This window comes from Dendrobates tinctorius, unplaced genomic scaffold (genome assembly GCF_039654945.1).
Source record: "Dendrobates tinctorius isolate UK_male_01 unplaced genomic scaffold, ASM3965494v1 ptg000211l, whole genome shotgun sequence".
NCBI lineage: Eukaryota > Metazoa > Chordata > Amphibia > Anura > Dendrobatidae > Dendrobates > Dendrobates tinctorius.
In genome coordinates, this window is record NW_027361878.1 from 12,146,704 (window position 1) to 12,158,295 (window position 11,592).

The 11,592-nt window shown below is 51.3% G+C and overlaps 1 protein-coding gene across 1 annotated transcript in view; it reads right to left on the minus strand.

The window, feature by feature from the left end:
- CDCA5 (cell division cycle associated 5) overlaps nucleotides 1-11,587 on the minus strand; it is a 30,240-nt gene extending 18,653 nt beyond the window's left edge. Inside the window, exons 1-5 of the mRNA XM_073554450.1 lie at nucleotides 11,321-11,587; nucleotides 8,282-8,349; nucleotides 7,303-7,365; nucleotides 2,284-2,403; nucleotides 1,470-1,508 (exon numbers count right to left, since the gene is read on the minus strand). Of these exons, the coding sequence (XP_073410551.1) occupies nucleotides 1,470-1,508; nucleotides 2,284-2,403; nucleotides 7,303-7,365; nucleotides 8,282-8,349; nucleotides 11,321-11,378 (348 nt within the window). The 5' untranslated portion in view covers nucleotides 11,379-11,587. The remainder of the gene's footprint in view (nucleotides 1-1,469; nucleotides 1,509-2,283; nucleotides 2,404-7,302; nucleotides 7,366-8,281; nucleotides 8,350-11,320) is intronic.
- Between the last annotated feature and the right edge of the window lie 5 nt (nucleotides 11,588-11,592).

Below are 11,592 nucleotides of genomic sequence, written 5' to 3' on the forward strand. Positions count from 1 at the left end.
CTTCCCTATATACCGTATGAGCCCAATACACAGCCCCCTATATACAGATAGAGCTCCCAATATACCGTATAAGCCCCCACATAGTCTCCTACATATATACCATATGTGCCAACATGCAGCCCCTTATATACAGTATGATTCCCCTATAATATACATTGTGAGCCCCCACCTCGCTCCCTTTCTCTGCCACTCTGCTCCAGTCTCTGTTGCACTGACTCTCAGCACAGCAGACGTGATGAAGCGACGTCATGGCATCTGCTGTCTCAGTCGCACGCGAGAATTACTGGAAGGAGTGGGCGACTCCTTCCTCGGAGGAGATATCGAGGCGCGGATGGCTGGACTGGATCAGACAGAGGGCTGGATGTGGCCCGTGGGCTGCACTTTATCCTGGTCTTGTTTAAATGGAAGTACAGCTCCGAGGAGAAAATGAGGATGGTGCCGGACGACCTTAAGCCCCCGTCACACACAGCGATCTTGCTAGCGAGATCGCTGCTGAGTCACAAGTTTTGTGACGCAACAGCGATCTCACCATCGAGATCGCTGTGTGTGACACCAGCAACCGGCCCCCCTGCCAGGTATCGCTGATCGTCCTGGAATGGCCAGGACATTTTTTTGATCGCTGGTCTCCCGCTGGCCAGCACGCATCACTGCGTGTGGCAGGTGGGAGACCAGCGATCAGTGAGCTGGTAACCAAGGTAAACATCAGGTTTCTAAGCACCACGCGCCACTTAGAAACCCGATGTGTACCTTGGTTACCAGCTCCCTGCACCAGCGCGCTGGTAACTAAGGTACACAGTGGGTAACTAAGCGTGCTCGCGCTGGGAGCTGGTATCCAGGGTACACAGCGGGTAACTAAGTGACGTGCCTCGCTTGTTACCCGCGTGTCGCTGTCCTGATCGCTGGTGAAGCTGTCTGTTTGGCAGCTCACCAGCGATCATGTAGCGACACACCAGCGATCCTGACAAGTTCATATCGTTGTCGGGATCGCTGGTGAGTCGCTATGTGTGACGGGGCCCTAAGTCATCGCTCCCTCTACTATGAGCGCACTATAATCACTCTGTGACACTGACAGTCTACGCTGCGCATACACAAGCTACAGAGCCGGCTGTCAATCAATGTGCCGGGCGCTCACTATGTAGTGATCGGTAACTGCTCCCTGCACCGCCCCGATGACTCGAAGCGAGCGGCTCCCAGGAGAATAATATTTAATTTTCTACCTGAAGATTACCACTCTGTCTGCAGGTAAATACTTTTTTTTGCCGACAGGTTCCTTTTAAACATAAGAGTGCCACGTCCTTTTTTTTTATTATTTATTTTTTACACTAACGGCCATATATTTTTATTGTCTTATTTTGTTTAATTTCAAAGAACTGCTTTCACATCTGTAAGCCAAGAAAACATTAGGACAGGTCCAACAAAACCCAGACAGCGGCATAATAGTGACTTTAATGCACGGCCGCTGGACTCACCCTTGTGCTTCTCCTTGGGGCTGCTGCAGCATTTGACACCTAAAATTGAAAAGAAACTTCGTAAAAATCTGCCAAGTCCTGGGCCAATTAATTTAACAGACTTAAATAAAAATCGTTGTTTTAATTGCTATTTCATAAATGATTGGTTTATGTGAAAATAGGAATCTTTGTAATATATCTTAGAAGCCGATTCCTCTGATTTCTCCTCTCGGACTGATCTTTCACTCTCAATTCATGGGTAAAACCTGTACAGTCTGTGTTCAGTGAAGACAGACTTTCACATTGTTGAGATAGAAGATGATAGTTGGTGCTTTTAAAATGCTATGTAGAGGGGAGGAGCTAGAGGCAGACAGACATTCCGCTGCAAGTTCACCAACTGTCATCTATCTCAATGATTGCAAAGTCTGTCTTCAGTGAGGACAGATTTGGACCATGAATTGAGAATTTTGATTGTAAAAGATCAGGCTTGATGGAAAAACAAGCAGATTTCTCTGCTAAGATATATTACAAAAGTTTCTTATTTTCATGTGTACTATTAATTTATGAAAAGCAATTGGCAGTTACTCTAAGTTAGGTAGCGTTATATAGTGCTAGCGCTATAGTAGTGATGTGGCTCCATTCAGCCTAGGAGAGCGCACACACATGACGGCAGTGAAGCAAATATCTGTAAGCATTAGGCGGTTTCACCGGTCTGACATTCACGGTCCGAGTAGGTGTTCAGTTTGAGTCCGTGGAATAGCAGCCGGTCCGAGCAATGTCGTCAATATTCAGACATGTAAGACCAGCCTTTTTCAGGCTTTCTTGAAATCCTTACTTTTGGGGTGGACTGTGGTGCAGCCTGTACAACGCTGGATCGAGCAGAACCGGAGGAAGGTCTGGGTTGTTCTACTGTGGATGCAGCAATAGGCAGAGATTCAGCAGAAACAAGTGCAGCCTGGAAAAGAAAGAGGTAGCCATCAAATAAAGATACATACACTCTGGTACAGACACCGTCAAGTTAGATTATACTCACCCCGACATCCGGTCCGATGGTTGTCGCCTTCCATCTTCATACGATGCAGTCCTCTTCTTCCCTTCCTGTCGTGGCTACGGCGCAGGCGCACTGCTCTGCCTTGTTGAGGGCAGAGCAGAGTCCAGCAGTGTGCAGGCGTCGGGAGAGGTCTGGCGCCTGCGCACTGCAGTATTCTGCTCTGCCCTCAACAGGGCAGAGCAGTGCGCCTGCGCCGTAGCAGCGACAAGAAGGGAATAAGAGGACGGCATCGTATGAAGAAGGGAGGCACTGGACGGCAACACCCATCGGACCAGACGCCGGGCTGAGTATAATCTAACTCTTTTTTATCTTATCTTTCAGGTTACATCGGGGGCTTATCTACAGCATTACAGAATGCTGTAGATAAGCCCCTGATGTCAATGCCAGCAGCTCATAGTCCAAAAAAAGGGGTGACAGATTCCCTTTAAAAAAAATAGACAAAGCAATGCAGCATATATAATCACATAAAACAAAAAAAGATAAACAAAAGAAAAGGTCATGTAAACGACGCAGATCTTAGCAAAAGGGGTGTTCTGATTGGTAAATGGTGCAGTCCTACAGCAAGATTTATCTTTCAGGGCTGAACATTTATTAGATAATATTCACTGCCACATACCTCCACTTGGTGAGCTTAGAGGAGGCTGATCAAAGAGAAGAGGCTCCAGTCCCAAAAATTATGAGATCCCGAACTTTCAGGATGTCTGCCCCCCTGGAGGACCCAGTGAAGAGAAAACAGCTGCACGCTGGGAAATTTTGATTTTCAATGCAAAAATTTTTTTTTTTATTATTGAAGACACCACAGGGGAATAGTGCGTTGAGGTAACGTTTCGACCTTATGTCGGGTCTTTTTCAAACCTCACTTAAAGCACAAGAGAAAAAGAAGCAATCACGGCAGTATGAATGTGCAGGAGGGGCTAAAGTGCCATATGTAGAAGTCCGGTCTGGCAGGGACCAGGCAGAGGTCCTAAGATGAGCTGGAAGCGTGGGGCAGCTAGCGCTGTTTGTGGTGTAGTGTAGAGGACCCAGGCAGGAGATGTTAATGATCTTGATCTTAGTTCTCTATAGATAGGAAACATGGGATATGTGTGATCCATTGAGCAGATGTTAATTTGGAGCTTATGCGCAGGCTGCCCAATACCGTAAGTAACTGCATTACGTTCACCAAAGTCTCCCACAACTATATGGCGTATGGCAGTCACAGAACAAAAAAAATAAAAATATTCATAACTGGAAAAAGTGCCTTCCTGTCTGACATTATTGGCCAAATGTAGCTTTGAAGAGCTGAAACTTATTTTCATGTGCGAAAAAAGTAACTCCTCCCAGCCTCTTGTAGACTTTGTGTCTGCTCTCCATCAGATAACATACTTCAATTACCTGTTCACAGCAGGAGATCATAAAGCAACAAGGGTCAGATGGAGTGTTAGTTCTTTTTTACATTTCAATTTATGATGAAGCCATATTTAATAGGAGGATGACACATCCCCACTCAAGAGATGGTTTTGATATTGGTCCCATTTTACCATTACACCGATGACAAGACCCTACATCAGTGTGTAAATGAGCGCCTTAAGCAAATGCCCACTGCTGAGAAAAAGCTCTCAATTAGGCTGCATCTTTTAAGTGCCTAAAAACTGATTGTTGGCAGCACATTCCCCCGTGGAAACTGTAGATGTGCTGCAGACAATATGCAAACAATATGGGAACCAAACAATTGTATTAACGATCATCCCCCCCCCCCTGCAATTTGCATCGGCCCATGTAAGAGGGTCCTTACCTAGAAGCTGTTGATCTACCCTAGTAAAAGGACTATTCCATAATGCTGAGAGATCTTCTAAAGCTGTCCATAAACATATCAATGTTTGCTGATTCTATAGGTGCTGGTGGACCAATATAGGGTATGGGGCCAGCCCAACTGTCCTGCAGTGACAGACATTGGGGAAAGCAGAATCGGACATGTTGGATTTCAGTAGGCCTGACCCTTTCTCAGTTATTGATTTTGACATGTCAGATACTGGCTTCTCTCTTCTACCTACCTAAATGATTCAGTTTACATCCCTTTAGTAGTCTGGAGAGATAGCAGTGGCATATAGCCATCTCACATGTATGTCACCTTAAAGGGGTTAGCCACATTATTTGTTGGGGAACATGATTTGGTGGTGCTGATTAGTATTATATGTTCTCCTCCTGCACTTGTTAACACAGCCTTCATCACAAACCGCGCTGCGCTCCTGTCCGCTGATGGAGGAGCATGTGATCAGACCTGTCAATAGGACTCTTCCTATTGAAAAACTTCATATTGGAAAACTGTTTTTCAATTAATGAGATTCATACCACCTAAACAGCGGGCAGCAGGAATCAGCGCTCTGCTGCATGATTGATTGCATGATTGCAGCCGGGTATATTTTGTGGGGAAATTCTCCAGCGTTTCAGAGAAAATATAGAAAGAAAATATGGCTGAGGACCAAAGCAATAAACAAGACTAGTCTGGTGTCGCCCCCATCTGGCTCTTGAAGGCACTTCTAGAGATGAGTAAGATTTGGAGAGCAGCCAGTCACCATCAATGGCACATAGAAAAGCCGTCTGGGGGTGCACCGGACTAGTCTGATCCATTCCATAGTTGGATCTTTAAAGTATATGGACTCTGAAACATACCCGATTGTGGTCACCACAGTTCCACCAGTATGAACCAGATGGCAGGTTCCCTTTAGGCTACGTACCCACATTGCAGAGATGCTGCGGAAATTTCCGCAGCATTTCTGCAACTCCCGCCGCGGGAAAAATGCATGGAATTCGCATGCGTTTTTCCAGCGGAAAACAAGGGTTTTTCACGCGATTTTCGCGTGCGGAATTCAAGTGTATTCCAAGCGAATTGAAGCGTCGCTTGGAATGTGATAGGTTGGTCACACTTGTCAAACATAGTGATTGATGAGTGTGACCAACTTTTAACTATTGAGGCCGCCTATGCAGCATCAGCAGTAAAAGATAGAATGTTAAAAATAAAAAAAATGGTGATATTCTCACCTTCCGGCGTCCACCGCAGCATCCCCAGGCCTTAGCGATGCTCCCGTTCCCAGAGATGCCTTGCGACACTGACCTTTGATGACGTAGCGGTCTCTTGATACTGAGACCGCTACGTCATCACAGGTCCTTGCCGCAAGGCATCTCTGGGAACGGGAGTTGGCGGGAGCATCGGTAAGACTGCGCAGGACGCCGGAAGGTGAGTATAAGCCGATTTTTTATTTTAATCCTATTTTTTACAGGGATATGGTACCCAGGGCCTGGAGAAGAATCTCCTTGACCGTGGGTACCATCCACACATGATCCGCTCACTTTGCGCATGGTGGGCACAGCCACATGCGGAAAGTAAGCGGATCTCATGCATTCCTATGTGTGCGGAATCGCGGCAATTCTGCAAAAATGAGCCTGCTGCATTTTTTTCCGCTATGCGATTCTGCCGCGGAAAAAAACGCAGCATTAGCACAGCATGTGCGGAATGCCATAGGAATGTATGGGGTGTGTTCTGTATGCGTTTTCATGGCAAAAAAACGCGGCAAAACGCATACAATCCTCAATGTGGGCACACTACCTTAAAGGAGAATGATAAGCAGGTCTTGTCACATCTCATATTCGTAGATGCCACAAAATCATGTCTCCCAGATTTTTTTTCTAAAGGTTAAGTGGCCAATCCCTTTCACTTTACTTTTGGGTAGAGTAATTTATTTCCAGATGTCTGTCCTTGCCTTTCGGTAAATTTTACTAAGGACTCCAATTTCTCATAACATTAATTCGATACAGTGTCGCTCACAAACATATAGCGGAAACAAAGCCCAAGTTATTTTTTTTTTCTATGGTTGGTTATTTCAGGATATCTGACGCCAAGTGGAAATTTGAGAACAGATCTGCACATAGATTATCTATTCTGTTATTTCTAAACACTGTTTTTCGGTGATTCCTTTGTATCCCCGTTCATACTCCACCCACAAACACAAATCAAACACCATTTGAAAGGTCAACTTGCTCTCTTCAGCAAGAAAATAGCCAAACAAACCACACATCCACGATTTGATCACAAAATACAGTTTAAACATTAATTTTCACAAACCTGCAGTAAGGAAAAATGACCTGCAGGTGGCACCCTAGTACCCCAAAGCACACTACCACAAAGCTGCTTACAGACATTACAAACGAATCCAAACATTTGCCATGAGGTCTTTCCAGTTTGCTCAAGTGCTTGCCCAGCCTATTTCAGGCACATTGGAGGATTGCACACTTCACTGCAGGTGAGTCACATATGCATACACATTTGTATACATGCACGGCTTTTTCGCTGATTACTTCGCCGCCCCCCCCCCCCCCCCACACACACACACGATATACCATTTGAAAGGTAAACTTGCTCCCTTCAACAAGAAAACAGCCAAACAAACCAAACATCCACGATTTGATCACATAATAAAGTTTAAACATTCATTTTCATAAACCTGCAGAAAGACACAATGACCTGCAGATGGCACCTCAACCGAAGACATTTTTTGGCCTCTACTTATCAAACCAATTTATTGTATTACCAATCTTTACATATATAAATACCTGTCTGTGTCCAGCAGCTCATGAAATACATTTACATTTCACCAGCTTGCTTTTTCTGAAAATTGCCTGTGCCCCGACGCCAATGTGCGAAAATTATGCACGGGCCAAGTTAGTACTCTCTTATTTTGGAAAATAAATATTTTCATGTCATGGGGGAAATTAGTGCAGAAACACAATTATGGTGTGAGGTAAAAAGTAAATGAATGAACTTACCAGTGTTTTGCGAGGGAGGAATTTTTTCACGGTGATGGATCGCTTCATTACTGGTGCAGCCATCTGGAATAAAGAGCATGTAAGATGGGAGAACTATTATTCTCACTGCCTTCTGTACACCAGCGCGATTAATAACTGTCTTTACGCACAGACCTAAAGGGAAGGATGGCGATCACACGAGTAGGACCGCCCACTGGACTCCTAAGTATACAAAGGGGTTGGGATTCGAAAACATAAAAAATACAGGTTAAGCTACATTCACAGCCGAATCAGATAAGAATAGGACGAGCTCCGAGTCTCACTGACTCATTTTCTTTTGTTTTTTTTGTTTTTTTTTAAATGATTTTTTTTTGATCAATGAAACTATGGGTCCATGTGGGGTCTGAGGAAAAAAAAAAAAAATGGATAGCACTATGACATGTCACACAGATGTATAAATGCAGCCTAGATCTGAATCTTTTCCAATAAAATTACTGTATTGTTTAGACCATAAGATGCACTTTTTTCCCCAAAAACTCTGAAGCAAATGGGGGTTCGAATGTAGCCTTACCTGGGCGGCGGCGGAGTGGGATTGCGGGAGACAGGAGCAGAGTGCAGCAGCAGGAAGCCGGTAGCAGCAGTAGTGTGGATATGCTGCGGGACCTGGACTGGGAGGAGGGGGGTGTCCCAGCAGAGGTGGTAACCTTACAGTCTCCAGAAAAACAGCGCCGCTCTTGCAGATCAAGATCTCAGCGCATCATTGAGCCGTAATCCCAATTTGGGCATGTGCAGCCACCTGCATATTAACCTCTGGTAGTCTCTAGCAAAATGGGGAGTCAGGGGGTTTCAGAACTAGTTGTGGTATGTATAGCTGACAATTAACTGATATTTTTGGCTGGTAGGCCAGAAAAGAGGTGACAGGTTCCCTTTAAGGACTCTCAGTGATCTGCTGGTGTAGCCCATACCCAACATTTGTGACAGGTCTTTGCCTTTAACTTACCGGGGCATCTGCAGATTTGTTGAGAGGTGCAGAATTTCTCTGGGATCTTCTGGCAGGAGGAGTGATACCTGCAGGGGGAAAAGAAGGAACATTAAAGACCCCTGACCTACTCTAGGGCACGGGGTCAGGTTTTTCCTCTTTCTTGGTACCCAAGATATGTGGGTAGGATAGTCTGGGGGGTGACAACGACGCAGCTCGGGCCGGGGGGGGGGGGGGGGACGGCGACGTGGCTCAGGCCAGAGGGGGGGGGGGGACGACAACGCAGCTCGGGCCAATGAGAGAGAGATGACGCCAATGCGGCTCATGTCGGAGGGGGGTGGGGTTGATGACGACGCAGCTCGAGCCAGAGGGGGGATAACGACGCGGCTCGGGTCAAGGAGGGGGAGGTGACGCCGATGCGGCTCATGTCGGGGGGAGGGGTTGATGACGAAGCGGCTCGGGCCAGAGGGGGGTTGACAACAACGCAGCTCGGGCCAATGAGGGGGAGATGACGCCGACGCGGCTCGTGTCGGGGGGAGGTTGATGACAACGCGGCTCGGGCCAGAGGGGGGATGACAACGACGCGGCTCGGTCCAATGAGGTTGATGACGACGCGGCTCGGGCCAGAGGGGGGATGACAACGACGCAGCTCGGGCCAAGGTGGGGGAGATGACGCCGATGAGTCTCATGTTGGGGGGGGGGGGGGGGGAGAGAGGTTGATGACGACGCGGCTTGGGCCAGAGGGCGGATGACAACGACGCGGCTCGGGCCAAGGAGGGGGAGATGACGCCGACGAGTCTCCTGTTTGGGGGGGGGGGGGGGGTTGATGACGACGCGGCTCGGGCCAGAGGGGAGGATGACAGCGACGCGGCTCGGGCCAGAGGGGGGTGACAGCGATGCGGCTCATGTCGGGGGGGGAGGGGTTGATGACGAAGCGGCTCGGGCCAGAGGGGGGTTGACAACAACGCAGCTCGGGCCAATGAGGGGGAGATGACGCCGACGCGGCTCGTGTCGGGGGGAGGTTGATGACAACGCGGCTCGGGCCAGAGGGGGGATGACAACGACGCGGCTCGGTCCAATGAGGTTGATGACGACGCGGCTCGGGCCAGAGGGGGGATGACAACGACGCGGCTCGGGCCAAGGTGGGGGAGATGACGCCGACGAGTCTCATGTTGGGGGGGGGGGGGAGAGAGGTTGATGACGACGCGGCTTGGGCCAGAGGGCGGATGACAACGACGCGGCTCGGGCCAAGGAGGGGGAGATGACGCCGACGAGTCTCCTGTTTGGGGGGGGGGGAGGTTGATGACGACGCGGCTCGGGCCAGAGGGGGGGGATGACAGCGACGCGGCTCGAGCCAGAGGGGGGGATGACAACGACGCGGCTCGAGCCAGAGAGGGGGATGACAACGACGCGGCTCGAGCCAGAGGGGGGGGATGACAACGACGCGGCTCGAGCCAGAGGGGGGGGATGACAACGACGCGGCTCGAGCCAGAGGGGGGGGATGACAACGACGCGGCTCGAGCCAGAGGGGGGGATGACAACGACGCGGCTCGAGCCAGAGGGGGGGGATGACAACGACGCGGCTCGAGCCAGAGGGGGGGGATGACAACGACGCGGCTCGAGCCAGAGGGGGGGATGACAACGACGCGGCTCGAGCCAGAGGGGGGGATGACAACGACGCGGCTCGAGCCAGAGGGGGGGATGACAACGACGCGGCTCGAGCCAGAGGGGGGGATGACAACGACGCGGCTCGAGCCAGAGGGGGGGATGACAACGACGCGGCTCGAGCCAGAGGGGGGGATGACAAAGACGCGGCTCGAGCCAGAGGGGGGGATGACAACGACACGGCTCGAGCCAGAGGGGGGGGAATGACAACGACGCGGCTCGAGCCAGAGGGGGGGATGACAACGACGCGGCTCGAGCCAGAGGGGGGGAAGACAACGACGCGGCTCGAGCCAGAGGGGGGGAAGACAACGACGCGGCTCGAGCCAGAGGGGGGGAAGACAACGACGCGGCTCGGGCCAGAGGGGGGGAAGACAACGACGCGGCTCGGGCCAGAGGGGGGGAAGACAACGACGCGGCTCGAGCCAGAGGGGGGAAGACAACGACGAGGCTCGGGCCAGAGGGGGGGGAAGACAACGACGAGGCTCGGGCCAGAGGGGGGGGAAGACAACGACGAGGCTCGGGCCAGAGGGGGGGGGGGGGGGGGGGAGACAACGACGAGGCTCGGGCCAGAGGGGGGGAAGACAACGACGCGGCTCAGGCCAAGGAGGGGGAGATGACGCCAATGTGGCTCATGTCGGGGGTGTTGATGACGACGCGGGTCTGGCCAGAGGGGGGATGACAACGACGCAGCTCGGGCCAATGAGGGGGAGATGACGCCGACGCAGCTCATATCGGAGGGGGTTGATGACGACGCGGCTCGGGCCAGAGGGGGGATGAGAACAACGCGGCTCGGGCCAAGGAGGGGGAGATGACGCCAATGTGGCTCATGTCGGGGGTGTTGATGACGACGCGGGTCTGGCCAGAGGGGGGATGACAACGACGCAGCTCGGGCCAATGAGGGGGAGATGACGCCGACGCAGCTCATATCGGAGGGGGTTGATGACGACGCGGCTCGGGCCAGAGGGGGGATGAGAACGACGCGGCTCGGGCCAAGGAGGGGGAGATGACGCCAATGTGGCTCATGTCGGGGGTGTTGATGACGACGCGGGTCTGGCCAGAGGGGGGATGACAACGACGCAGCTCGGGCCAATGAGGGGGAGATGACGCCGACGCAGCTCATATCGGAGGGGGTTGATGACGACGCGGCTCGGGCCAGAGGGGGGATGAGAACGACGCGGCTCGGGCCAAGGAGGGGGAGATGACGACTGACAGCGCAGCTCAGGCCAGATGGGGGGATGGCGACGCGGCTTGGGCCAGTGGTGGGGGACGATGACGATGACAGCACAGCTCAGGCCAGAGGAGGCTGCATCTTGGGCCGGGGGGAGTATTCCCTCCAGCCCTGGGTGCAGCCTCTACGGCGGACATTGCAGTACAGGGCGACAGTACAGTACTCACTGTCCTTCCCCCAGGTGACCGTCCCTCGGCTGCCGCCCCTCTTCTTCAGATCAGACATGGTTGCGGCTCCAGGTATCTTCCCCGGTGACACGATGACTGTGTATGGCTGCGGTACCGCACCGGGTTACATAACGCGGACCCCTCTCCCAGGTCGCGGCTTTCTTTTTGGATTCCGCGCTGTTGAAACTTCCTATAAATCGCTGAACTCTACAGAAAGCTGAATCCGTTCAAACGTCCCGCGCTCCCGGAACAGGAAGTGACGTCGCGACACG